This window comes from Nycticebus coucang, chromosome 10 (genome assembly GCF_027406575.1).
Source record: "Nycticebus coucang isolate mNycCou1 chromosome 10, mNycCou1.pri, whole genome shotgun sequence".
Taxonomy (NCBI): Eukaryota; Metazoa; Chordata; class Mammalia; order Primates; family Lorisidae; genus Nycticebus; species Nycticebus coucang.
The window spans coordinates 123,936,359-123,961,433 of NC_069789.1; the positions used below are offsets into that span (position 1 = coordinate 123,936,359).

The window sequence follows — 25,075 nt, forward strand, 5'->3', positions numbered from 1 at the left end:
TGGCACAGAGTAAGCACTATTTAAGTGCATTGTAATCAGCATTATCACTATCATCATCATCACCATCATTTGTTGTTGGTTATGTTCCAGTCATTGTTTTAGGTGCTGGAGACAGCAGTGAACAACATATCTGTTCAAGCTGGGGGCTAGGTCAGGAGCTTGATAGCCAGAACACTACTCTTACCGCCCCCTCCCTCAACACGCGAAACTGCTTCACCCACCTGTCCCACCACTTCCGCCTCCCAGGTCCCGCCCCCTTGAGCGCTTGGCGACCTTCCGGCCGCTAATCGGAGGCCACGCCCCTGAGTTACAAGAGCCGTAAAGCTCCATCTTGTCGCGACGCCGCGCTCAAGGCGCCTGCGCAGACCCTGAAAAGCGGCCAGGGTAACCCTGAGTTTTCCTTTTCCGGTTGTGGGGCCGCGCGGTGAGGACGTTCACTCTAGGCCCGTAGCCATGCCGTCCAAGGGCCCGTTGCAGTCCGTGCAGGTCTTCGGACGCAAGGTAGGCCAGACGTGGGATAGGACAAGTCAGTAGAGGCCGGAGACTGGAAGAAGCCGATGGGAGGGATTTGGAGTAGGCCTGGGAGCTAAGGCCTGAATCTCATGCGGCATCGCTGTCCCTTGTCTTTCCGCAGAAAACTGCCACAGCCGTGGCGCACTGCAAACGAGGTAATGGCCTCATCAAGGTGAACGGGCGGCCCCTGGAGATGATTGAGCCGCGCACACTGCAGTACAAGGTGCTGGAATCGGGGGTGGGCGCTGAGTGGAGGACTCTTGGAGACGGAGATACAGCTCTTGGAAGCTGAGACCTGGTATTAGCGATAGGGTGTGTAGAATCTGAGTCGGAGGAAGGAAAATGGGAGGGATATTTGACAGTAGGGCTGGGTTTGAGATTTAGAAGATGTGAAAACTGAGGTAAGAGACTGAAAAGGTAGTTGAACATTAAAGCGCTGCCTTGAAACGTGGGGTTATTTGGAAGCCCACCCAGCAGGAGAGACCCAGGTGTCAAAGGGAAGTTTGGTCTCCACCTCCTAGTTTATGTGACCTCATAGTCTTTTTTCACTCTTAAGGGTATAGATTCCCTGAGGACAGGAATCAGTGTTTGTTTCCAACAGATCTCAAATGTCTCAAGCAGGTTCTGAATACTTTGGCGATCAGTAAGTATCAAAAGAAGTTGAACTGGGGTCATTTAGAATTCCTGCCTGTGAAAAAGGGGTTCCTTAGCTCTCTTTTTGGGTCTTTCAGTGTTTTTGGCTCAGAATGGAGAGACTAGGGTCTGCTGTCTGCTTCTCTGTATGTTATTTCAGGCAATTGACCATTTTATAGATGGTGTGGGTTCACCATCTGTAATATGGTCATAGTTTTTGTCTTGAAGCATTAAAGGCCATTGCTTTTTTCTTTTTTTTTGCAGTTTTTGGCCGGGGCTGGGTTTGAACCTACCACCTCTGGTATATGGGGCTAGCACTCTACTCCTTGAGACACAGACACCACCCTTTTTGCCTTTTTTTTTTTTTTTTTTTTTCAAGACAGAGTCTCAAGCTGTTGCTCTGGGCAGAGTGCCATGCCATCATAGCTGATAGCAAGCTCAAACTCTTGGGCTTAAGCGATTCTCTTGCCTCAGCCTCCCAAGTAGCTGGGACTACAGGCCCCCACCACAATGCCTGGCTATTTTTTGGTTGTAGTTGTTTGGCAGGCCCGGGCTGGATTCGAACATGTCAGCTCTAGTGTATGTGGCTGGCACCCTAGCCCCTGAGCTACAGACGCCTTAGCCAAGGCCTTTGCTTTGAAAAGGAAACAATATCTGTGTTGCAGGGTCAGTTAGAATTTAATAAGAAACATTTCTTTGTGTAACACGTGGAACATTGTGAGGTTAAGTTTATTTGGAAGATTTCTGTGTATACCCTAAGGTGAGTTTTGGGGACTCAGCCACAGTAGTGACCAAGGTGGCCCCTCATGGAATTCCCAGTCCAGGAGAAGAGATGGACTGGATCCAATAGCAGAAACATCCAAAGTAGTCAGGGCTGGTACGTGGATCCCAGAGAAGGCTTCCAAAGGCAATGTGGGAGAGGAGACGTGTGAGCTGAGAGTGAAAAGCAGTGAAACAGAAGTGTCCAAGCTGGATGCACTCGCACTCACCTTTAGTCCCAGCTACTGAGGCTGAGGCAGGAAGATTTTGTTAACTCAGGAATTTGAGTCTAGCTTGGGTAACATAAGGAAGACATCATCCCTCAAGAAAAGAGACACAGCTGGGTGAGGTGGCTCATGCCTGTAATTATAGCACTTTGGGAGGCGGGGGTGGGTGGATTGCTTGAGCTTAGGAGGTGGAGACCAACCTGAGCAAGAGTGAGACCCCATCTCTACTAAAAATGAAAAACTGAGTCAAGAAGATCATTTCAGCCCAGGAGTTTGAGGTTGTTGTGAGCTATGACGCCACAGCACTATACTCTGGGTGACAAAAAGAGAAAGGACAGAGACACTGGCAAAGATCTAGAGCTGGGAAGGGAAGAACATAGCACAGGTTGTAGAATAACTAATTTTTCTGGAAATTGGTGTGAGGCTCTAAAGGAGGGCAGAAAGCTCTGGTAGGGAACCCAGAAAAGGCACTCAGGAGTGGCTCTCCACTGTGTGAAACAGCCCTAGTGGTTGCATTAGAATGCTCCTTACTGTTCAGCTTTCTAAGAACCAGTCTCGGACATGGGGAATTTGAGGTTCAGAGAGGGATACAAGTAGGAAGGCATCCAGATCAGGTTACCTTTCTTGTCACTCTTTTGTTGGGCTTCTTTTTTTTTTTGTAGAGACAGTTTCACTTTATGGCCCTAGGTAGTGTGCCAGGGCATCACATAGCTCACAGCAACCTCCAACTCCTGGGCTTAAGCGATTCTCTTGCCTCAGCCTCCCAAGTAGCTTGGAATACAGGCAACTGCCACAATGCCCAGCTATTTTTTTGTTGCAGTTTGGCCGGGGCCGGGTTTGAACCCACCACCCTCGGTATATGGGGCCAGCACCCTACCGACTGAGCCACAGGTGCCGCCCTGTTGGGCTTCTTTAAATCATGCTTTCTCCCCTGGCTCTGTAGCAGGGCCTGTGGTAATATGACTCCCTTCCACTAGTTCTCTGAGGTTAGTGGTAGGAGAAACGACACAGAATAGAAGAACGCCTAGCAGTAAGACTAAGCTGCTCAGGTTCTGGCTTGAAACCTTAATTTATACCCCTGTTCCACTAGCTACTGGAACCTGTTCTGCTTCTGGGCAAGGAGAGGTTTGCTGGTGTAGACATTCGTGTCCGTGTGAAAGGTGGTGGTCATGTGGCCCAAATATATGGTGAGTCCCAGGAACTGGGCGTGTGTGGATGGGAGATAGCTCTGGGAGCAAGACCCTAGTCTTTGGCCTTCATAAAGTTCATATATCCTTTTATTGTGTCTTTCTCAATAGCTATCCGTCAGTCCATCTCCAAAGCCCTGGTGGCCTATTACCAGAAATGTGAGTGAGAGTGAGTCCTTCCCATTGGATGGGTGAGTCTGTGGGGACCAAGTCAAGGACTTTGCTGTGATTATCTAAATCTCCACCCCTGCTCTCATTTCCAGATGTGGACGAGGCTTCCAAGAAGGAGATTAAAGACATCCTCATCCAATATGACCGGACTCTGCTTGTAGCTGACCCCCGTCGCTGTGAATCCAAAAAGTTTGGAGGCCCTGGTGCCCGAGCTCGCTACCAGAAATCTTACCGATAAAACCATCATGTGGGTTGGGGATCACCTGTACAATAAACAATGGTTGTAGGATTTTAACACTTTAAGGACTATATCGTGGTCTTCTGGGGTAGTGGGTCTTTCATCAGACAGAATGTGGGAAACATCCTCAGCCTGTTGCCAGTGTGGATTTTAATCCTTCTCAGAAGTGATACTGAGCTTAATGTGGATGACTGGGGGTGGCAGGTGGGAAGGCTCTGCTTGAGTGCAGGCAGAGGTTCCTGAATATGGATGGTCCTTGGGGTTTGTCCATATTTTCAATCCCTGTGTTGCCATTTTAACAGCAAGTCAGGGGAGAGTAGAAGAAATCTGAGTAATCAGAAAACAAGGAGAGATTGTCTGCCTAGGTGGAATCTGTGAAGTCAGCAACTGAGGGCCATGCCTACATCGGGAGAGGTTTTTCTTTTTTTTTTTTGGAGGGGGGAAAGCATTTTAATGCTAACCTGTAGTGTAAGTATTACTGAGTTCCAGAGGTAAAGGGGACCCTAAGGTTGAAGAAATCCCCAATCCTCCAGTTACAGTCCAGGCCATGTCGAACTTAATTTCTCCTCTTTCCTATGTGGGTCTTTTTTTTTTTTTTGTAGAGACAAAGTCTCAGTTTATCACCCTTGGTAGAGTGCCGTTGCATCACACAGCTCACAGCAACCTCCAACTCCTGGGCTTAGGTGATTCTCCTGTTTCAGCCTCCTGAGTAGCTGTGACCACAGGTGCCTGCCATAACACCCGGCTATTTTTTTGTTGCAGTTTGGCCGGGGCTGGGTTTGAACCCGCCAACCCTGGTGTATGGAGCTGGCGCCCTACCCACTGAGCCACAGGCGCTGCCCCATATATGGGTCTTTTTATGTTATTCCCATGACTGGCTTCATCATTTGGGTGCCAGCAGTATTTCCTAGTGAAAGGCCCTCCTTTCCTTTTTTTTTTTTTTTTTTTGTAGAGACAGAGTCTCACTTTATGGCCCTCGGTAGAGTGCCGTGGCCTCACACAGCTCACAGCAACCTCCAACTCCTGGGCTTAGGCGATTCTCTCGCCTCAGCCTCCCGAGTAGCTGGGACTACAGGTGCCCGCCACAACACCCGGCTATTTTTTTGTTGTTGCAGTTCAGCCGGGGCCGAGTTTGAACCCGCCACCCTTGGTATATGGGGCCGGCACCTTACCGACTGAGCCACAGGCGCCGCCCCTCCTTTCCTTTCTTAAAGCAGGTCCCCGTTGTATTCAATGTGGCAACTTCTCTTTGTGGGGTCTTAGGAACTTGTCCATCTGTTTTGCCTGCTGTGTAAGAGCTAGTGTTGAGTGAGCTCAGTGGCCACAGAACTAAAAGTGTTGCTTGTGGATTAAGTCACCTTTAGATTTTTTTCCCCCATTTTGTAGAAGAGGAAAGGGAAAGGAGCAAGGAGTATCTTACCCAGGGGCACACAGTAAAAAGGAGTGGCATTAAACGGGGTTGGGCTATAGAAGAGCCCAGGTTCTGCCACAGTAGTGGGCTGCCACAGATTTACCTGAATCCCCTGTTCCTCAATGTGGTCCTCAGTTTCGGGAAAGTATTCAGGGTGTCGCACATACTGGAAAGTACAGGGGGCTGTGGGACCAGCTAGAGGTAACCCAACCTGTGTTGAAAGGTTAAGTGGGCCATGCTGTTTGGGGGAGCTGACATCTGAGCCAGGATCTGCAGGATAGTAGAAAGAGTTAGGAGGTTAGGTCTTTTTTTTTTTTTGATACAGTCTCACTTTGCTGGTCTTGGTTCAGATCACAGCCATCTCAAACTCTTGGGGTCAAGGGATTTTCCTGCCTAACCCTCCCAAGTAACTGGGACTACAGGTGCTCTCCACAATGCCCTGCAGTCCACCTGCCACCTCCAGCACATGGGGCCAGCGCCCTACCCCTTTGAGCCACAGGCACCACCCTTTTTTTTTTTTTTTCTTTCTGGGATAGTCTCCCCTGGGTAGAGTGCAGTGGCATCACAGTTCACAGCAACCTCAAACTCCTGGGCTTAAGCGATTCTTTTGCCTCAGCCTCTGAAGTTCTTCTGGGACTTTTTTTTTTTTTGTAGAGACAGAGTCTCACTGTACTGCCCTCGGGCAGAGTGCCGTGGCGTCACACGGCTCACAGCAACCTCTAACTCTTGGGCTCACGCGATTCTCTTGCCTCAGCCTCCCAAGCAGCTGGACTACAGGCGCCCGCCACAACACCCGGCTATCTTTTTTTTGTTGCAGTTTGGCCGGGGCTGGGTTTGAACCCGCCACCCTCGGCATATGGGGCGGGCGCCCTACTCACTGAGCCACAGGCGCTGCCCTGGGACTTTTTTTTTTTTTTAAGAGACAGTCTTGACTCCCTTGCTTTGAATAGAGTGCCATGGCCTTACAGCTCACAGCAACCTGAAAACTCCTGAGCTCAAAATAACCTCCTACCTCAGCCCCATGAGTAGCTGGGACTATCGGTGTGCTCCACAACACCTGGCTAGTTTTTTTTATTTTTAGTAGAGACGGAGTCTCATTCTTGCTTAGGCTGGTCTTGAACTCCTGAGTTCAAGACCTTGGTCTCACCAGGCATGGCAACTCATACCTGTAATCCTAGCACTCTGGCAGGCTGAGGCGGGTGGATGGCCTGAGATCAGGAGTTTGAGACCAACCTGAGCAAGAGTGAGACCCCATCTCTAAAAAAACAGCTGGGTGTTGTGGTGGATGCCTGTAGTCCAGCTACTTGGGAGGCTGAAGCAAGAGATAAGAGAATTGCTTGAGCCCAAGAGGTTGCTCTGAGCTATGACGCCACAGCACCCTACCCAGGGCAACAAAAAGTGAGACTCTGAAAAAAGAAAAAAAGACCTGGGTCTCCCAGAGTGCTAGGTGTGCTTCTCCCAAGAAACCACAAACAAATGGGAAAACTGCTGCTAGTGGAATAAGGGTTGTGCTAGGAATCCTCACTTGATATAGGTAGATGATTGGAAACTGTAGCTTTAACTGAAATATGAACCTCATGAGCCTTGAAGAATGCGGTCCTTTAGTGTTTCATATTATTATTTATTTTTTTATTTTTTTTTTGCAGTTTTTGGCCGGGCAGGGCTGGGTTTGAACCCGCCACCTCCGGCATATGGGGCCGGCGCCTACTCCTTTGAGCCACAGGCACCTCCAGTGTTTCATATTATTGATGAGGGGAAAATTTAATTTAATTTGTTTCATTATACAAATTAAACTCACAGTTCCTGAAAACCCATGGATGTTAAGTGAGGATTAACTATAGTTGAATGGAATGGCCAGTGATTCACAGGAAGGCAGTGGGTTCCATTGCTGGGGGTGGGGGTGATTTCTACTTCTGATACCAGCCTATTAGTAAGTGGCCCACTTGAATTTTGATTGAGGGAGAAAGTATTACAACCTGAGACTTTGTGTGCACTTTGTATATATACACCCCTACTCAGTACAGTAGCCACACTTTTAAGTGCTGGGCAGGACAGACGATAGAACAGCTCAAGGCAGCGTCTATGACTCAGTGAGTAGAGCAACGGCCCCAGATACCAAGGGTGGCGGGTTCGAACCTGACTCCAGCCAAACTGTAATAAAAAAATTGCTGGGTTTTGTGGCAGGCACCTGTAGTCCCAGCTACTCGGGAGGCTGAGGCGAGAGAATCGCCTAAGCCCAGGAGTTGGAGGTTGCTGTGAGCTGTGATGCCATAGCACTCTATTGAGGGCGAAAAAGGGAGAATCTGTCTCTTTTTTTTTTTTTCTTGTAGAGACAGAGTCTCACTTTATGGCCCTCGGTAGAGTGCCGTGGCATCACACAGCTCACAGCAACCTCCAACTCCTGGGCTTAAGCGATTCTCTCGCCTCAGCCTCCCGAGTAGCTGGGACTACAGGTGCCCGCCACAACACCCAGCTATTTTTTGGTTGCAGTTCAGCCGGGGCCGGGTTTGAACCCGCCACCCTCAGTATATGGGGCCAGCGCCCTACCGACTGAGCCACAGGCACCGCCCGAGAATCTGTCTCTTAAAAAAAAAAAAAAGTGAGACCCTCCATCTCTACTAAAAGTGGAAAAACTAGCCGGGCGTGGTGGCGGGCACTTGTTTTGAATGAGTTTTCTTCCTTTAAAATTCAAGAGCTGGGGTGGCACCTGTGGCTCAGGTGGCTGAGGCAAGAGAATGTCCTAAGCCCAAGAAGTTGCTGTGAGCTATGATGCCACCGCACTCTACCCAGGGTGACAAAGTGAGACTCTGTCTCTAAAAAAAAAAAAGGAAAGAATGGTGGGACTGTCCTGAGACAGGGACCCAGAAGAGGGACCAATTTCTTTTTTTTTTTTGGCCGGGGCTAGGTTTGAACCCACCACCTCCAGCATATGGGACCAGCGCCCTACTCCTTGAGCCATAGGCGTCACCCAGAAGGAGAAATTTCAGGGGAGAGTATGAGCATCCTAGGAATGTCAGGGGAGGCTGGGGACATATGTCTGCTCTATCAGTGCAAAGGTGGGAACTGAGTGGTGGGTGGGTGAGACAGCCCCAGGAAGGCTTGAGGAATGAAATGATACGGATGGGGCTTGGAAATTGCTGGATTTAAGTGTTAGATAAGAAGTACCTGGGGGTGGTGCCTATGACTCAAGGAGTAGGGCACCGACCCCATATACTAGAGGTGGTGGGTTCAAACCCAGCCCTGGCCAAAAAAAAAAAAAAAATATAGAAGTACCTGGGTGGCACCTGTGGCTCAGTGAGTAGGGTGCCAGCCCCAGATACCAAGGGTGGCAGGTTCGAACCTGGCCCTGGCCAAACTGCAACAACAACAACAACAACAAAAATAGCCAGGTGTTGTGGCGGGCGCCTGTAGTCACAGCTACTTGGGAGGCTGAGGCAAGAGAATTGCCTAAGCCCAGGAGCTGGAGGTTGCTGTGAGCTGTGACACCATAGCATTCTACTGAGGGTGACAAAGACTCTGTCTCTAAAAAACAAAAAACAGCTCCATCAGAGAGGAAAGTCATATGGGACAGCCAGGGCTGACTCAGGGTATGTAAAGTAAACATAGCTTTGTGGCAATTCAATGCGTTTTATAATATCTACATCTCTATGAGATTGGTAATTTGGGCGTCCCTGTATCTGTGAAAACTACCCTACTGGCAAAATAATGTTCTGCAGCTTGCCAAGGTTTGCACTGAAGCTCAAGTTAACTTGGGTTAACTGGGTTTAGCGGGCCTTGACTTGAACATCCCAAAGAGAGCAGCAGACACCACCCTTAGCCTTTTTGAGCCTGATTTAGCTGTAGCTCTAAAGATGACTAGGGTCAGAACCGTGGCAGACCAGCAAGACAGGTATTCCTGCGGAGGCAGTGGAGCTGGGGCCACTAAACAGGTAGGAGTTGGGCCAGAAGGAGGAATAAATTTCACAGACACCCGGAGGAGGGGACCGAGGAGGGCCTGGTGCCCTTGGTTTTCCCAGAAGGTCCAGAGAGTCCCCCATTGAGCCTCCTGGCTCTCTCAGAGGCACAGCTGGGACACATCTGGAGAGGGGGCTCGCCTCCTTTTCCACTCCTGGCCTTAGTGAAGATAGGCCCTTCTCCCTCCCTGCCTCCTTGAATACCGGGAATTCCGGCGCCGCTGGGAGCCCAGGCCAGGCTGGGAACTTTCCTTCATCAGGGAATGTGCAGCTGGAGGCGGCTGGGAATGCATAGCTGGGGATGGAGGAGGGGAGGGCCAGCCTTGATTCTGACCTTGGGGAGGTTGCAATGGAGCCCTTAATCACTCCAGGCTGAGAAGTCCACCTCAGCCACCATAGGGCCCCCAGGACTCAACCCAGGCCCTGGTGCACAGTAGCCACTCAGTAAACATTGAGTAGAAACCAGCAGCTAACATTTATTGAGCCAGGCCTTGTGCTGGCTACCCTGCTCAGTTAATTAACCAAATTCTCTGGGTCCCGTGGAGCATTAGGCTATAAACATCAGGTAGGCAAGGCAGAATCGCCTCTTGTACCCTCAGTGGCAAGAACAGCACCAGGCATAGGACAATCTCAGACCACTCACCTCAGCCAGGCTGGGTGGATTCATGTCCTGGCTCTGCGCAAGTGAACAAGTCCCTTCTCCTTTCTGTGCCTGTTTTCTCTAAAGTGAGGATTAAAAACCATCCTCACTTTTGTGTTTGTGAAAGAAAAGAAAAACATCCTGAGGCCAGTGTGGTGGCTCACACCTGTAATCCTAGCACTGGGGGAGGCCGAGGAGGGTAGAGTGCCAGAATTCACAGGTTCAAGCAGCCTGAGCTAGAGTAAGACCCCATCTCTACTAAAAGTAGGAAAATTGAGGCAAGAGGATCACTTGAGCCCAAGTTGGAAGTTGCTGTAAGCTATGACGCCAATGCACCCGGGGCAACAGCTTGAGACTTTCTCAAAAAAAAAAAAAAATAGCCAGGTGTTGTGGTAGGTAGGTGCCTGTAGTCCCAGCTACTCAGGAGGCTGAAGCAAGAGAATTGCTTGAGCCCAATAGCTTGAGGTTGCTGTGAGCTATGACACCACTGCACTCTACTGAGGATGACAAAGTGAAACTCTGCCTCAAAAACACACACACGATAATGAATCTCACCTTTTTTGCTATTAGGCAATTCTATTTTTTTTTTTGTAGAGACAGAGTCTCACTGTACCGCCCTCGGGTAGAGTGCCGTGGCGTCACACGGCTCACAGCAACCTCCAACTCCTGGGCTTACGCGATTCTCTTGCCTCAGCCTCCCGAGCAGCTGGGACTACAGGTGCCTGCCACAACGCCCGGCTATTTTATTTTTTTTTGTTGCAGTTTGGCCGGGGCTGGGTTTGAAGCCGCCACCCTTGGCATATGGGGCTGGCGCCCTACTCACAGAGCCTGTCCGCCCTCTATTTTTTTTTTTTGGCTGGGGCTAGGTTTGAACCCGCCACCTCCGGCATATGGGACTGGCGCCCTACTCCTTGAGCCACAGGTGCCACCCCATATTAGGCAATTCTAAAAACTCAGATTTCTGAGCTCCAGCCCTGGAGGTTCTCATTCAATAGATTGGGACTAAATCTTTTCTTTTTTTTTTTTTTTTGTAGAGACAGAGTCTCACTCTATGGCCCTCGGTAGAATGCCATGGCCTCACACAGCTCACAGCAACCTCCAGCTCCTGGGCTTAAGCGATTCTCTTGCCTCAGCCTCCCAAGTAGCTGGGACTACAGGCGCCCGCCACAATACCCGGCTATTTTTTGGTTTCAGTTTGGCCGGGGCCGGGTTTGAACCCGCCACCCTCGGTATATGGGGCCGGCGCCTTACCGACTGAGCCACAGGCACTGCCCTTCTTTTTTTTTTTTTGAGACAGAGTCTTACTGTCACCATTGGTAGCATGCTGTAGCGTCACAGCTCACAGCAACCTCAAATTCCTTGGCTAAAGAGATTCTCTTGTCTCAGCCTGAGTGGCTGGGACTATAGACGCCCATCACAATGCCTAGCTATTTTTTTTGTAGAAACAGAGTTTTACTTTATGGCCCTCGGTAGAGTGCCATGGCATCACACAGCTCACAGCAACCTCCAACTCCTGGGCTTAAGCGATTCTCTTGCCTCAGCCTCCCGAGTAGCTGGGACTACAGGCGCCTGCCACAACGCCCGGCTATTTTTTTTGGTTGCAGTTCAGCCGTGGCCGGGTTTGAACCTGCCACCCTCGGTATATGGGGCCAGCGCCTTACCGACTGAGCCACAGGCCCCGCCCAATGCCTAGCTATTTTTAGAGACGAGGTCTCGCTCTTGCTTAGGTGGTCTTGAACCTGTGAGCTCAGGCAATCAACTCGCCTCAGCCTCCCAGAGTGCTAGAATTACAGGCATAAGCCACCATGCCCCGCCCGTTGGACTAAATCTTGAAGGAGTCAGAAGTTTAAATGCATTTGGAAATTGAGAGCACCTCACAGAACCTTTGAAATGACCCTAGTAGGCAGGTGTTACCCTCATTCAGTAGATGAGAAAACAGGTTCAGTGGGAGGTCACACACCAAATAAGTACAAAAGATGGGACTCAAATTTGTAGCTAAGACACTGGGGTGGTTCAAAGTATTCCAGGGGTTAAATAGATAATGTGCTACATCACAAAAGGTTAAGTGTTTGATGAAAGCTAGTATCATCACCAAAGAAACTGCGTAACTTATGCTCCTCATTGGGCATACCACTGCTGGAACAAGGGGGCAGAAGGATCCTAACATAAAAGCCTTTTGTCTCTATGACTTGAATTTTTTGTGTGGAGGAGGGAGGAGTATGTAGAGGAACTATAGAGGCCTCAAACTAAGGGGGAGGGTGAAGGGATCTGATGCGTGTGGGTGGGCACAAAAATTCAGATATTCATAAAGAAGGGGGGAGGGCTGCCAAGGGAAATCAGACAGATGAGGGACAGACTTTTCCCAGAGTCCTAAATCTGATCCACCATGTTGTTAGCATAGAACAGTTTCTGAAGTACTGTAGTTTCAAGACCCAGAAAAATCCAACTAAGGAGAGGTGAGTGGCTGTAGAGATGGTTAGATGGCTGGCTGGGTGGATAGACTGGGAGATGATTGGGTGAATAAGATGTATGGAGCTAGTATTGATCTAAAAAGATGGATGTAGTAACAGGGAAGGATGGATGAATAAAGAGTGTGCTTGATGGAGATAGGTAGGAAGGGAAGAGGAATAACTGGAATGATGGAGAAATGGAATGATAGACAGGGGTAGGATGATGAATGGAAAGATAAATAAGGCAGAGATGAACAGGGTAGAAATAGCTGGATAAGCAAGGCAGACAGGTGAGGTAATGATTGGAAGGAGGACAGATGGACAAAGAGGGAGAGATAGTTGGAGCTACAGCTGAATGGACCGAGATGGTGAGATGAATGAATAGGATACATGAACTGCATGAATTACTAGGGGAGTGACTTTCTAGGGTCTTCTTGGAGCAGGCTTCTTAACTTGGCTTCTCTGGATAGACATCAATCAAGCAGTTCATAAACCCTCAAAATCATTAACACCAAGTTGTAGCGGGTCCACTTTCTAATAATTCTTAAAGGAGTCTGAGATTCCCAAATTTCCAGAACTACTCATTTGTTCTGTCAGCCTTCCTAGTCATTGTCTTCACATCTGTCACTGCCTCCAGAATGTGAAAACACACATAAATTCACAGTATTAATCATAAGATATTAATGACATCTCCTTCCCCATCCCTGTTGTACCAAAGCAAGAAGGGCTGTTCACCAAAGCAGATCCCAAAAGCTGGAAAGCTGCAGCAAGTTTTACACCTGTGTTCAGTGTCTGTACTTCTGAGTGAAGTTCGGAGGGTCTGTGGCATCTGGCTTTAGTCTTTGCTTTCTGGGAAGCCTCACATTCTGGCTCATGTGTGGAAAGGGGCGTCAGGAGCCCCCTGGGCCCTGCGAAGGCCCACAGATTCCTGGGCTGGGGCCAAGAGGGCAGGGTGGTTTAACCTGACTTGGGCTTTGGCTGGTCGCAGCCGCCCACCCCCCCCTACGTGGATGCTGACTGTAGTGGCATAGCTGAGCTGCCTGGCGGGGGGTGGTGGGGGCTGCAGTTGGGGTGGTGGTGAAGGTGCCCGTGATGTGGGGGCAGAGGACCAGGGGGCCCGGGAGGCCTCTCCCCCAGGCCCCTGTCGCCGAGCTAGGCTCTGGCTGATGTATGAAGCTGCCAGGTATCTGGAGAGAGCAGCTGTGTTGGGGCCAAGGAGTTGACGGGTGGGGGGTGGGGTCAAGTCTGAAGACTCTGACCTGGCAACATGAGGGAACGAGTGGCTTCCTGACTTGGACAAAACCACAGCTGTCTGAACTGGGCTGGGGAACAGGCCCTGAATGTCCTGAGAGCCTCCTTGCTCAGAGAAAGGCGTGGCAGCTGAAACATGGACATTTGTGACGTTCTTCTGCTCCAACAAAGGTGTAAGTTTTTGGACCTGTAGGTTTGGGAGGCTTTGCTCCTGAAGCAGAGGTGCAACAGCTGGACTCTGGATGTCTGGGAGGTCTTGAGGTGTGGGCAAAGGTGTGGCAGCTAGAGTTTCAATGGCCGAGAGGTCTTGGGACACAGACAGTGGGGCACTGGCTGGGATCTGATGGTCTAGGTGGCTTCTGTGTGGGGGCAAAGGTGAGGTACCAGGAAGCTGAACGTCTGGGAGGTCACGTGGCAAGGGCAGTGAGGTGCTGGCTGGGATCAGATGGTCCAGGCTGCTTCCATCCATAAGCAAAGGGTTAATGGCTTGACCGCAGACAGCAGCTGGGCCCTGGATGTCCCTGGAACCTCCTTGGTTAGTTACTGGGATGCTGGTTGTGCTCTGGCTGTCTAGGTGGCCTTCTTGCTCGGGCATAGAAGTAGTGGCTGAAACCATGACATTAGAACAACTCTGAATGGCCAAAGCTGGGGTGGCTGGAACTTGGCTCTCCATGCGGTGTCCTTGCTCAGGAAAAGAGGCGGTAGATGGAACCTTTATATCCACGTGGCTTCCATGCTCAGGCAAAGAAGTGGGAGCTGGTACTTGAATTTCAAAGTGGCCCTCATCAGGCAAGACTGTAACAGCCAGAACCCTGACGTCTGGGGGGCTGTCCTGCTTGGGCAAGGGAGTGGTCTCTGGAGACTGGATATTCTGGACACCTCTTTGCTCAGGAAAAGGGATAGTAACTGGAGCATGGTGATCTTGCTCAGGCAAATCTGAAACATTTAGATCCTTGCCATGTAGGTGGCCTCTCTGCTTAGACAAAGGTGTGGCAGCTTGAACCCAGGCAGTAGGGCCCAGGGGGACAGATTCCTGAGCACAGGTCAGTGGGAAGGCCAGCTCACACACCAGCACATGTCCAAAGGCAGGCAGGGGCCCTGTATGCAAAGAGAAGATTGAGTCAATACTGATGCCCCAACTCGGGCCACTTTTGCTGACCACATGCCCAGACCTCACCTGGCTCAGCCTGTTCCTGGGGCAGGCTGGGGCATGGCTGGGGTTGGGCCAAAACCCGTGGCCGGCGGCGGGGGGCATTGGATGATGCCCTTGTCGCAGCCCGCTGCATCTGCTGGATCCGCTCACTGTAAAGCCGGGCCAGCTCTCGCACGCGGGATGCTGCCCTCTCCGAACCTGGGGCTCCCACTTTCCCACTCCTGCCGTCTCCACCCAGATCTGAATCCTCTAGGATCAGCAGTGGCTCTGGGAAGCCTGGCCGGGTCAGCTGCCCCTGCTCCAATGCTTGCCAGGCGCTCCGGATTTCTGAACAAGAGCGGAACCCCAGCTCATCTGAGAATCCCTGTTGTTGGGTGACAGCTGGGGGCTGAAAATCTAGGAATGACACACCTTCTTCATCCTCCTGCCCTGCCCTGCTTCCTAATGGAGGCTCTCCCAGTTTTCTGGGATTGCTTTCAGGGAACAGTTCTCTCCTGGTGGCTAGAACCTCAGCTGCCTCCTGTAAAGGTCCCTGGAGCCAGGTGTCACAGGGGAAGGCAGCAGTGCTAGAAAGACTGGGAAGGTCAGGGACACTAGGTATGGCTGGAAGGCAGGGCATTTCAAAAGCCCTGGACATGTCAGAGGGACTAGGAAGGCGAGGAACTTCGGGAATTTCAGAATGGCCAGGCATTTCAGGGAGGTTGGCTACGTCAGGAACTTTAGTAAGGCCGGGAATGCTGGGAATTTCAGCTGCACTGGAACTATCGAGCCCTTCTAGAACATGGAGTGGAGAAGGACCCCGTTCATCCATCTCCAGCTCTTCTTCCTCCTCCTCTTCTGATGAGTCCCGGCTGGGCAGGGCTTGGAATGTGAAGGTTTCACTATTGCCTGGCACCTGGGAATCCCCAGGGAACTTGGGAATGTCATGGGTGGATGGCTGTAGTGAGCACAGGAAAGAGACAAAAGACATCAGGTTAGGCTGACCCACCTGTTCCTGGTCTGTATTTGCCCAAGCCCAGGCCCCCATGATGGGACTCCCCAGTTCACCTCTGGATCCCGAAGGCCTCTCTGGTTCAGCAGTTCCAGGATTTCTTCAGTAATTGAGGTTCCAGAGGGGTCCAGTGTGGGGGGTCCAGCATCCTCCAGGTCCTCAGGGGGTCCAGAAGCTAGAATAGGTGGCTGAGATTCTGAGGGAGAGTAGAGCTCCCCTTCACTGCCAGCATGCTGTGAGAGAGAAAGAGATGGATGGCAGGAGCCAAGACTCCTCCCCTAGGAGGAGGAATCTAAGCCCCAAGCTCCCTATTCAGATGCAGGATTTGGGAACGCAAGCTCCCTTCTCCGCCAGACTCAGGAGTCCAGATCCCCAGACCCCATCACAGGGTATCTCTTACCTTGAATTGAGGCTTAGCTGGAGATGGAGAGATGAGAAAGAGAAAAGAGTTAGTGAGACGTTAGGGGAACAAGAGTTACCCCTTTATAACTGGCAAGCTGCCCTGACCACCCACCCACTCAAGCCAGCCCGTGGGGAGACAGAGAGCAAAGGACCAGGCTGGGATGGGGCAGTCACTGACCATCCTGTGGGAAGACGACGTAAGGGTCCTTCACTGGCTCTGGAGGGAGAGGCCACAGTGATGTCAGAAGCCCAGATGCCACCCTAATCTCTTGTTCACCTTTACTGAGTGGGTACTTACCAGACTGCCTGCGGCCACGGCGAATAACAGAGGGTCCAGGAGAGGGAGCTGTGGGAGAAGAGCGGATCAGAGCCCAGCGCCATGGTCTTGGAGGAGTGGAGGACTGGGGGCTGGGACTCAGGGTTCCATCTCCTTCACCTGTATTCCTCCGTCCAGGAGTAAAACTTCTAGCATCTCGAGGTCGGGGAGATCCAAGTGGGGGTGTCTGGGGCTCTGGGACAGGTTTACTTTTTGGAGCACCTGTAGGGAAAGTTTTGGGGCTAACAGCCTACTTTTTCTTGGAAGTAATTCCTCTCTTTCCACATCCCAAGTCCCCAACTCACAGTGCAGGCTGTTTTCAAGGAGAACTTGTTTTGCCTGGAAGAGATAAGGAAGGGGGTTGAGCAGGGTAGGTCTCTGAGCGCCACAGGGAAGATGGTAAGAATCATTCCCATTAATGGTTGCTTCTACAGGGCAGGCAAATTACACAGCTGATGATCATTAGTCCCTACCACAATGCTAGGAGGTAAATTCCTGCAGGTGAGAAAACTGAGACCCAGAGAGGTTAAGTTACTTGCCCAAGGTCACAAAGCAGGGATGTGGCAGAGCTGGAATTCAAACCTGAGAATTTCAGCCATCAGTACAGAATGCCCCTGAACTCAGAGGGTCTTCTATTATTCTTAGGGCAGGATACCCCAGCTGTGGCAGAAGCTGTACCTTGGCAGGGATGGTGGCAGGGTGGTTCTCGAAGAAGAGGCGCTGGAGACAGTGAATCCACATCCTCTTCTCTTCTTGGTTCTTGGCCTGGGGGTGAGGTGTGAGCAGGGTCAGGGAGCCAGTGGGCAGTCCCAGAGCTGGGGGGAGCCCTGTTGGCCTAGCCCAACCTGTGCTCACCTGGAGCAGGTGCCTATGCTTGGGAATGGTCAGATCAGACACCTTGAACCCTAAAGGGTCTCGAGGATTTTCGCTCACACTGAGGTTGCAGCACTGGATGAGGGGGCAGAGAGGCATGGTAGGCTCAGAGCCCTGAGGCCCGGAGATGGCAATGAGATACCCTCTAGGCGTATGTGGGTCCCTACTCCCTAGGAAGATATGCCCCTTAAGATTGTATGGCAGGTCATTTTTTCCCTCTTCTGATCCCCTCAGTCAGGCTGAGCTCTGCTCTCTCCCTTACCAGACCCCTCTCCACCCTTAGAAAGACACTATCCTGTGGGCAAATCCAGGTCCTCCCCGCTGCAGGCCTCACCCCATAACTATCTCTGCATCCCTCGGGCCTCATCCCTCTTTATTTATTTATTTTTTCTCATCCCTCTTTAATAAGACGTGTTCTCTTTCTTTTTTTTTTTTTTTGTAGAGACAGAGTTTCACTTTATTGCCCTCGGTAGAGTGCCGTGGCCTCACACAGCTCACAGCAACCTCCACCTCCTGGGCTTAGGCGATTCTCCTGCCTCAGCCTCCCGAGTAGCTGGGACTACAGGCGCCCATCACAACGCCCAGCTATTTTTTTGTTGCAGTTTGATAGGGGCTGGGTTTGAACCCGCCACCCTCAGTATATGGGGCCGGTGCCCTGTTCACTGAACCACAGGAGCCGCCCCTCTTTTTTTTTTTTTTAATCAGAGTTTTGCTCTGTCACCCAGGCTAGAATGCTGCGGTATCAGCCTAACTCATAGCAACCTCAAAACTTTGGGGTTCACGCCATCCTCCTGCCTCAGCCTCCTGAGTAGCTGGGACTTCAGGAGCCCACCACAATGCCCAACTACTTTTTCTATTTTTAGTAGAGACAGGGTCTGGCTCTTGCTCAGGCTGGTCTTGAACTCCTGAGCTCAAGCGATCCATCCGCTTCAGCCTCCCAGTGTTAGCATTATACATGAGCCACCGCACCTGGCCCTATGTTCCTATTCTTCAATTCATGAATATGTGACCTTTATAAGCCAGGTTTCTCCCCTGACACCCACCCCTTCGAGCACACAGGTGTAGGTATACAGAATATACTTCGTGGGTGTTGCCTGTGACTCAAAGAAGTCACTGGCCCCATATACTGGAGGTAGCGGGTTCAAACCCGGCCCAGCCAAAAAAAAAAAACAAAACTGCAGAATATACTTCATAATATTCTAGTCCCACCCCCATCCCTGAACTCACAAAGATGTGGCCTTTGTAGGTATATTCCAGCCCGCGACGCTTGGCTACAAGCAGCATCCGTGAGAACAGAAAGAGCAGCCGCTCACCCCCTCGTAGCCGGGGGCCGCCCCCTCCACTACCTCGGAAGGTGCCCTCCAGTACCAGCTCTCCGAAAGCACTGAGCTCCGGCCCAGTCCAGCCACCCAGCCGCCTCTGCACATCCTGCCGGGCCCCCATCAAGTGGACAGAGACAGAGACAAGACAGGGGTGTTAGCAACAGGGCACACTGTCCCAGCTAACCCACCTGGGCTGCCTCTGACATCCCCTACCCACCAAAAGACCCTTTGCTTACTCCCCTCACCCAGCTGGCCCCACGCCACCCGGGGACACCTGGAGGCGCGCAGCGTGCTCCTGCTTGCGCTTCATGTCATTGATGTACCAGGCGACCGCTGTCATGGACACAATAGCTTCCTCCACCATCTCACGGTCCCCAGTGCCTGGGCCCTCGACCCAGTGCTTCCCTAGTTCCTGCCAGGCAACCACCAGACACACAGGAAGGGAAGGAAAAACAGAGACAGGAGAAGGAGAATGACAGCAATAGGAGCCAGAGAAAAACAAAAAGAGACAGAGATGGACAAAGGTGGGACCAGCTGGGGGCCAATTCCCGCTGCCAGCAAGACTCTTCAGCAAGTGCTGACCCAGTTTCTAGGAAGCAGTTGGCTGCCCAGGTGCAGGTCTTGCCGGGAGAGTCAGAGGATGCCTCCCCATGCCTTGCCCAACTCTGGCAGGTCCACCCTCCAAGCATACCAGCAGGTGGTCAATGGACAGGACCCCGCTCCTCCCCAGCCAGGCCCCCAGAGGCCATAGCTGACCTGCAGTAGCAGATGGTACTTGAGGATGCGCTGAACAGGTTTTAGCAGGAAGCTCTGTAGTGGCAATGAGTGGTGGAGCTCGGCTTGGCGCTCCTGCAGCCACAGGGCTGCTGGTGGAGACAGTGACAGCTCCCGGAGCAGTGCCAGGGAGCTGGGTGCACAGCACAGGTCAGCAGGGGCTGGCAGCTCCAGTGGGCAGGGCAGGGGGGTGGTAGGTATGTGTGTGTGTGGTGGTGTCAGGGAGTGGCCTAGGGTTGGGAACAGTCAGGGTCTGGAAGGGCTGAGGGGCATTTAGGTAAAGGTCAGTTACTGTCATGGCCTGGCATGGGTTAGAGCTGGATGGGTCAGGGATAGAGGTTGATTGGGTGGCACATCAGCTCATGGGCAAAGCCTGGGGCCCAGCAGGGGCTCCCCACCCCTCACCTTGGGTAATTCATGCAGTACAATGTGTAGATGTCAAAATCCTCGCTCTGTGGGTGACACAGGAATCAGGGAGACCCCAGGTCCTAGCTTCCCACAACCCACCTCCAGCCTAGCCAAGGCCTGCTTTTCCCTTCTTCAGGCCCCAGTCCAGACTAAAAGCTCCCTGCCCCTTGACTCACCCTCTGCACAAAGCATTCGGCAATGCCCCCAGCATTGCTGCTGCCTTCCAAGTCCTCCAGGAGCTCACTACAGGGAGAGCGGAAGGGTGAGGATGGCCTTGCCGCCATGACCCCACCACAGGGGGACTCCAGGAAACAGGCTCCCCAAAAGTCAGCTGGGGGCTTGGTGGCTGCCAGGTTCTCTTAAAGGGATGTCATGAAGTGTCCTTTAATGACTACATGGGGGCTCCTGCTTAGACTCTGTCCTTGTACAACTTCAATTTCTCAGTCTGAAATTCAGTCACAGCTGCTATGAGGTGTCATGTCATGACCCAGAGAGGGGTGCCATGGCTCTGGGGAGGGGGTTGTTGTGAACCCTTGAGCTATGATGATCCCAAGATCTTACTGTGATCCTGAGATCTGGTCAAGACACTCATGATCTTTGGACCCCTGCATCAGATGGAGCAATTTCCCAGGATGTGGGACTTTTAGCATTAAAACTGGAAAAGTTCCTGGCAAATCAGGACTAGGTGCTCACACGAATGCTCATTGCCATAACCTTCAGACCCCATGCGATTCTTGGATTGTAAGCCTAGACCTGACAGTAGAGAGACCTCGTCCTGATCCCTGAACCCTGTCCCAATATTTGGGTCTCATCCGGGTCCTCTGTCTCCTACACTGTTCCATCACCTACATCCTCAACTCCTATCATGATCCCTGCTCCATGTCATAACATCCCATGTACTAGCCCAGCAAAGACTGGGTTTGGACATAGTTCTCCCCACTAGCCAGTGCCCCACCTGTCCCTGACCTGCTGAACTCGTAGATATCCTCGATGTTGGCAAACAGTGTGCCCAGCTGCTCCATGCTCAGTCCCAGGACCCTGCCATCCAGGAGAGGGCCTAGGTAGTCCTGTGGGGATGTCTGAGGTTACAGGTGCCCAAGGGGCTGGCCCAGGTCCCCATCACCGTCAGGTGCTTGCCCCTTACCTCTACAATGCTGCGGAGGTCCCGGACATAAGCTCGTTCTGTCTCCACGATCTCTCGTGCCACACGCTCCAGCCTTGAGGGTTTTGCAGAACCTGGCATCCCCACAGGCGACAGATGCAGGCGGATAGGAGGCTCAGGAAGGGGCTCTGGCCTGGAGGCTGAGCAGGTTGGGGTGGGCCCCAGGGCTGGGTCCCCTTCAGAACCGACTGTACTTAGAGATGTGGAGCTCCCAGAACCTCGAGGAGAGGCCATCGTGGGAGCTGCAGGGGCTGCTGGGATGTGGAACAGGATGTCAGGTGGTCTCTCTCATAGCCCTTCATGTACTCTGCCCCACACCCATCCACACCTGTCAACAGCTTTCCCACAGGCCTCTCCTACCCACCCTACTGCTCTGCCTGGATCCTGTCCTCTCCCATCAGGGTCCTATCTGGACTTCTGTTCTCCATCCCTCTAATCCACCACCCCCATGCATCAGCCAGGGAGATCTTTATTAATTTGACCATCTGATCCCCTCGCTCCCACAAGTATAACCCCGTTATATTCTCAGGCTAAAGTCCAAACTCCTTGGATACACAGAGCCCTGCGCAATGTGGCCACTGTAGATCTTTCCAGCCAGCTCTCTTGCCATGTCACACCTCTTCTTAGAGTTCTAGTTCCAGTCACACTGAGGTTCTGTTACTTAAACAAGCAGCCTGTTCTCTCCCTGGGCCTTGGTGAATACTGTTCCCTACATACGGTATACTCTTCCCTTGGACTGTCCTTACCCCAGCCCTGACTGCTCTGGGGATGGGACCACCTCCCCACCAGACTTGGAGATTTGTGTCCCTAGGGCTGGGATGGTCTTGGTCACCCGGTGTCGCCAGCATTGTCCAGTACTGGCCAGCCACAGAAGGCTGCTCAGTATCTAGAAGGAATAAGGGCCCCACAGGCTCAGCCTGCATGCCACGCTCACCTGTCTGAGTCTCACACTCAGTTGCACAGTCACACACTTCACCTCTGCGGCCAGACCCGAGGCTGGGGCTACGTTTGAACCGACTCAATGCACGGGCTCCCTCAGGCATGGTTGAACGGCTCAGCAGGCCTGCAGAGAGACCCCCTTCTTGGATATCAAGACCCCATAGGCTTCCTTGCTGCCCAAACTCTCAGACCGGGGGCTGGGAATTAGAAGTGTAGTCTAAATCCAGGGAGAGGTCCCTGGGAGTAGCTAATAGGGGAGGCACAGGCAAAGCGACAGAAAGAGGGAACCTAGAGAAAAAGATGGAAAGGTTGAGACAAAGAAGAGTGAAGACAGCAAAAAGAGTCGCAGAAGCTAGGAGTCCCGTCGGTCTGGGGCCGCAGGCTCAGGGATCCTGGGAACGCTTGGACTCAGGCTGGAGCCGAGGGCCTGGGGCAGGGCTGGGAAAAGTCGTGGGCGGGAGGCCGCCGGGTCCCAGGGGAGGGCGGAGGCTGGGGGACCGGATGCCAGGGTCCTGCAGACAGCTCCCTCCCCCGCCGAAGACTGTACGCTGGGGCGCCGGCCTCGAGCCCTAGATCCCCCTCCAGCCGGTTCCTCCGCGACCCGATCACTGGCCCCACAGCCGCAGCCTCCCAGCGTCTTCCCACACCCCTCCAGCCCCCAACTCCCGCCGGCGCTACGGCTCGCCCCCCGCCGGCACGCCCCCTCATTGTTCAGCAGCAGCAGCACCGCCCCCTCCCCCAGTCCACCAGGGCCCCTCGCCTCCCCCCTCACCTCCCCGGGAGCCGCCAGCCCCGGACTGAGGGAGCCAGCTTCCTATTCGACCCTAACGCTGTCCCTGGGGAGGTTCGGAGCCTGGACTCAGAACTTCGGGCTCCAGGAACCAGAATCCGAGGGCTCCCTGAAAGTGGAGTCCAGCAGTCCAAATTTCTTGGTGTTCTAAGGAAGGGATGCTAGGAACCTCGATTTTGGAGTCTCAGATGGAGGCGCTGGGGACCCAAATTCCTGAGTCTTTAGGTAGGGCCGTGGTGGTGGAAGGCGGTTTCTCAAGTTTCCCTAACTCCCTAACGCCAGGCAGGAGCTCAGTGGGGGGGGGTCCCAAATTCCTGGGTCCCTTCAAGTGGTCGACGCTGCCTCCAAAAACAGATTGGTTGGAGCGCTAGAGGTATGGATCTCAAGTTCCTCCGATCCGGGGGTCTTGGATTGGATTTCTGGGAATCTTTGGAGGGAATCTGCGGTCATGAGTTCTTCAAACCGCGGTGCGGGACGCTCGGCTTTCAGGGTCCTCCCGGGTGGATGTCCAGTACCCCCGGCTCCTCCAGGAGGGGGCGCTTGGGCACTTGGATATCTGAAGTCCTCTAACTTGGGCATAGGGTCCTTGACTTCGTTTCCTGAAGACCGGATGCAGAAATACCAAGCACCCAGGCCCAAGACTTTGGACCCTTCAGCCTCTGGGATGGGTGGGATGGGGTTTCCTGTGACCACAGTGGCATCACATCTGGGGAAGGAAATTTCGTTCAGTCCCAGCTGTGGAGCGGGGAGCAGTCGCCGGTGGTTTCTCCTCCCCCGTCCCCCGGCCTCCGGGACTCACATCCTGTTCCCGCCTGTGGGGGGTGGGGGTGGGGGAGGGGCCGCCTTCCGGCAGGCCCGCAAGCAAAGGGTTAAGATTACTCCTCTCCGATTTTGAATATTCATGAAGTGGTGAGTCCCCAGGCAGGGTACTCCGCAACATTCCTAGTGCCTCGCGTACTTTTCCCTTTTACAGCAAGGGCCTGTTAGGCGTGAGAATCCGGAACTGCTCACGCACCTTCTCCTATTGGTCAACTAAAAAATTTTTATTATTTGCATAGGCAACCCGAGGCGGAGTTGTCCGGTGAGGTCATGTGGCTCTTAGCAACTGAAGTAGTCTGCTGAGCAAGGGTGCGGCCGGAGCTCCAGTGGCGCAATCGGTTAGCGCGCGGTACTTATATGACAGTGCGAGCGGAGCAATGCCGAGGTTGTGAGTTCGATCCTCACCTGGAGCATTTTTAGTTTGCTCATCACTTTTCCCAAACTTACATGTTTTATAAATCCGCCAAAGTATCTAAGACACTTAAAGGAAGGAGCATTTCCACCTTCTGAATTTTCAGGTTCTAAAGCAGGGGTCCTCAAACTGCGGCCTGCGGGCCACATGAGGCGGTGTGATTGTATTTGTTCCCGTTTTGTTTTTTTACTTCAAAATAAGATATGTGCAGTGTGCATAGGAATTTGTTCATAGTTTTTTTTAAAAACTATAGTCTGGCCCTCCAAGGGCCTGAGGGACAGTGAATTGGCCCCCTGTTTAAAAAGTTTGAGGACGCCTGCAGTCTAAAGAGTCCTAGGGCTTTGACCACAGTTGATTAGGTATTCAGATTGTGGGACGGTGCCACCGTTTCCGTCCTAGCCGCTAGAGGGTGGTATCACCTCTTATTAGCTGCTGTCCTGGGCATTGAATCTCAGTTCAAGACTTTTGCAGAGATGTGTTTGCCAGGCAAATTGTACATATAGTGCCTTTTTCTTCATATTTTTCTGTCTTGGAGTTTTCAAACTCCTGTGGAAAAGGAAAACTAATTTTCTTCTCTGCTTCTGAATCGGCACACCCCCGTCCCCCATCAAGTAGTGAATACTATGTGCCTGACTCCTTTTAGATATGGATAACACAGCAGTGAACAAAGTAGTCCCTTGTCCTCGAGGACTTGACATTCTAGTGAGAAAGCAGATTGGTATGGACATAAGAATTAAGTATATTTTATTTTAGGTAGTAATAAACGTCATGGGAAAAGTAAAGCAGGGAGGATGGGGGCGTTGGAGACGAGTGTGGGTTGTAATAATAGTGGTCAGGGACAATCTCACTGACAAAGCAACATTTGAGCAGTGACCTGAAGGAGGAGAGTGAACCACAAGGTCACCGGGGGAGTGTGCCAGGCAGCAGAAACAACCAGCAGAAAGGCATTGGGTCTGAAGCGTGCTGGAGTAGACTTGGTGGAGCAGGTTGGAAGCCAGTGTGACCAGAGCAGAGAGGGAGGGTACTAGCCAGGAACCAGGCTGTGTGCGCTGTATGGAGGACTTAGGACTTTGACTTTTATGTGACCTGAGTCAGTTCTCTTAACAGGTTTCCTTAGGTTGCCTTGTGGCCTGGTGGGGGTTGTGGGGGTGGATGACTGGGAGAAGGGGAGTCACCTGCTTTTTTTTTTTTTTGTAGAGACAGAGTTTCATTTTATTGCCCTCGGTAGAGTGCCGGCCGTGGCGTCACACAGCTCACAGCAACCTCCAACTCCTGGGCTTA

General features: G+C 52.2%; 2 protein-coding genes and 1 non-coding gene across 10 annotated transcripts; 2 read left to right on the forward strand and 1 right to left on the reverse strand.

Annotated features, from left to right (window-relative positions):
* Positions 1 to 350: 350 nt before the first annotated feature.
* Positions 351 to 3,793, forward strand: RPS16 (ribosomal protein S16). 3 transcript variants are annotated; one of them, XM_053604856.1, is made up of 5 exons: positions 351 to 501; positions 635 to 736; positions 3,223 to 3,319; positions 3,397 to 3,478; positions 3,583 to 3,793. In XM_053604856.1, exons 1-5 carry the CDS (start codon positions 454 to 456, stop codon positions 3,611 to 3,613), a joined length of 360 nt encoding a protein of 119 aa, XP_053460831.1. In that variant the 5' UTR covers positions 351 to 453; the 3' UTR covers positions 3,614 to 3,793. The 3 variants fall into 3 exon arrangements, with proteins under 3 accessions (XP_053460831.1, XP_053460830.1, XP_053460832.1); XM_053604855.1 differs by having other exon boundaries at positions 3,431 to 3,478; XM_053604857.1 differs by lacking the exon at positions 3,223 to 3,319 and having other exon boundaries at positions 3,431 to 3,488.
* Positions 3,794 to 11,249: 7,456 nt separating this feature from the next.
* Positions 11,250 to 23,337, reverse strand: PLEKHG2 (pleckstrin homology and RhoGEF domain containing G2). Of its 6 annotated transcripts, none has more exons than XM_053604833.1 (18): positions 21,769 to 22,437; positions 20,817 to 21,088; positions 20,639 to 20,739; positions 19,849 to 19,915; positions 19,670 to 19,716; positions 19,247 to 19,397; positions 18,765 to 18,902; positions 18,396 to 18,596; positions 17,151 to 17,243; positions 16,974 to 17,060; positions 16,601 to 16,634; positions 16,416 to 16,517; positions 16,158 to 16,325; positions 15,978 to 15,994; positions 15,634 to 15,810; positions 14,998 to 15,523; positions 14,611 to 14,913; positions 11,250 to 14,531 (listed from the first exon to the last, which is right to left on the reverse strand). In XM_053604833.1, the coding sequence occupies exons 1-18, from the start codon at positions 21,875 to 21,877 to the stop codon at positions 13,054 to 13,056; spliced, it is 4,071 nt and encodes a 1,356-aa protein (XP_053460808.1). In that variant the 5' UTR covers positions 21,878 to 22,437; the 3' UTR covers positions 11,250 to 13,053. The 6 variants fall into 6 exon arrangements, with proteins under 6 accessions (XP_053460808.1, XP_053460803.1, XP_053460804.1 ...); XM_053604828.1 differs by adding an exon at positions 22,546 to 23,337 and having other exon boundaries at positions 11,251 to 14,531; positions 14,611 to 15,523; positions 21,769 to 21,897; XM_053604832.1 differs by having other exon boundaries at positions 11,252 to 14,531; positions 14,611 to 15,523; positions 16,158 to 16,196; positions 16,278 to 16,325; positions 20,817 to 21,085.
* A 365-nt stretch (positions 23,338 to 23,702) lies between these two features.
* On the forward strand, positions 23,703 to 23,795 carry TRNAI-UAU (transfer RNA isoleucine (anticodon UAU)). The gene is given in 2 exon segments: positions 23,703 to 23,740; positions 23,760 to 23,795. It is a non-coding gene; the product is annotated as a tRNA-Ile (tRNA).
* Positions 23,796 to 25,075: the final 1,280 nt, after the last annotated feature.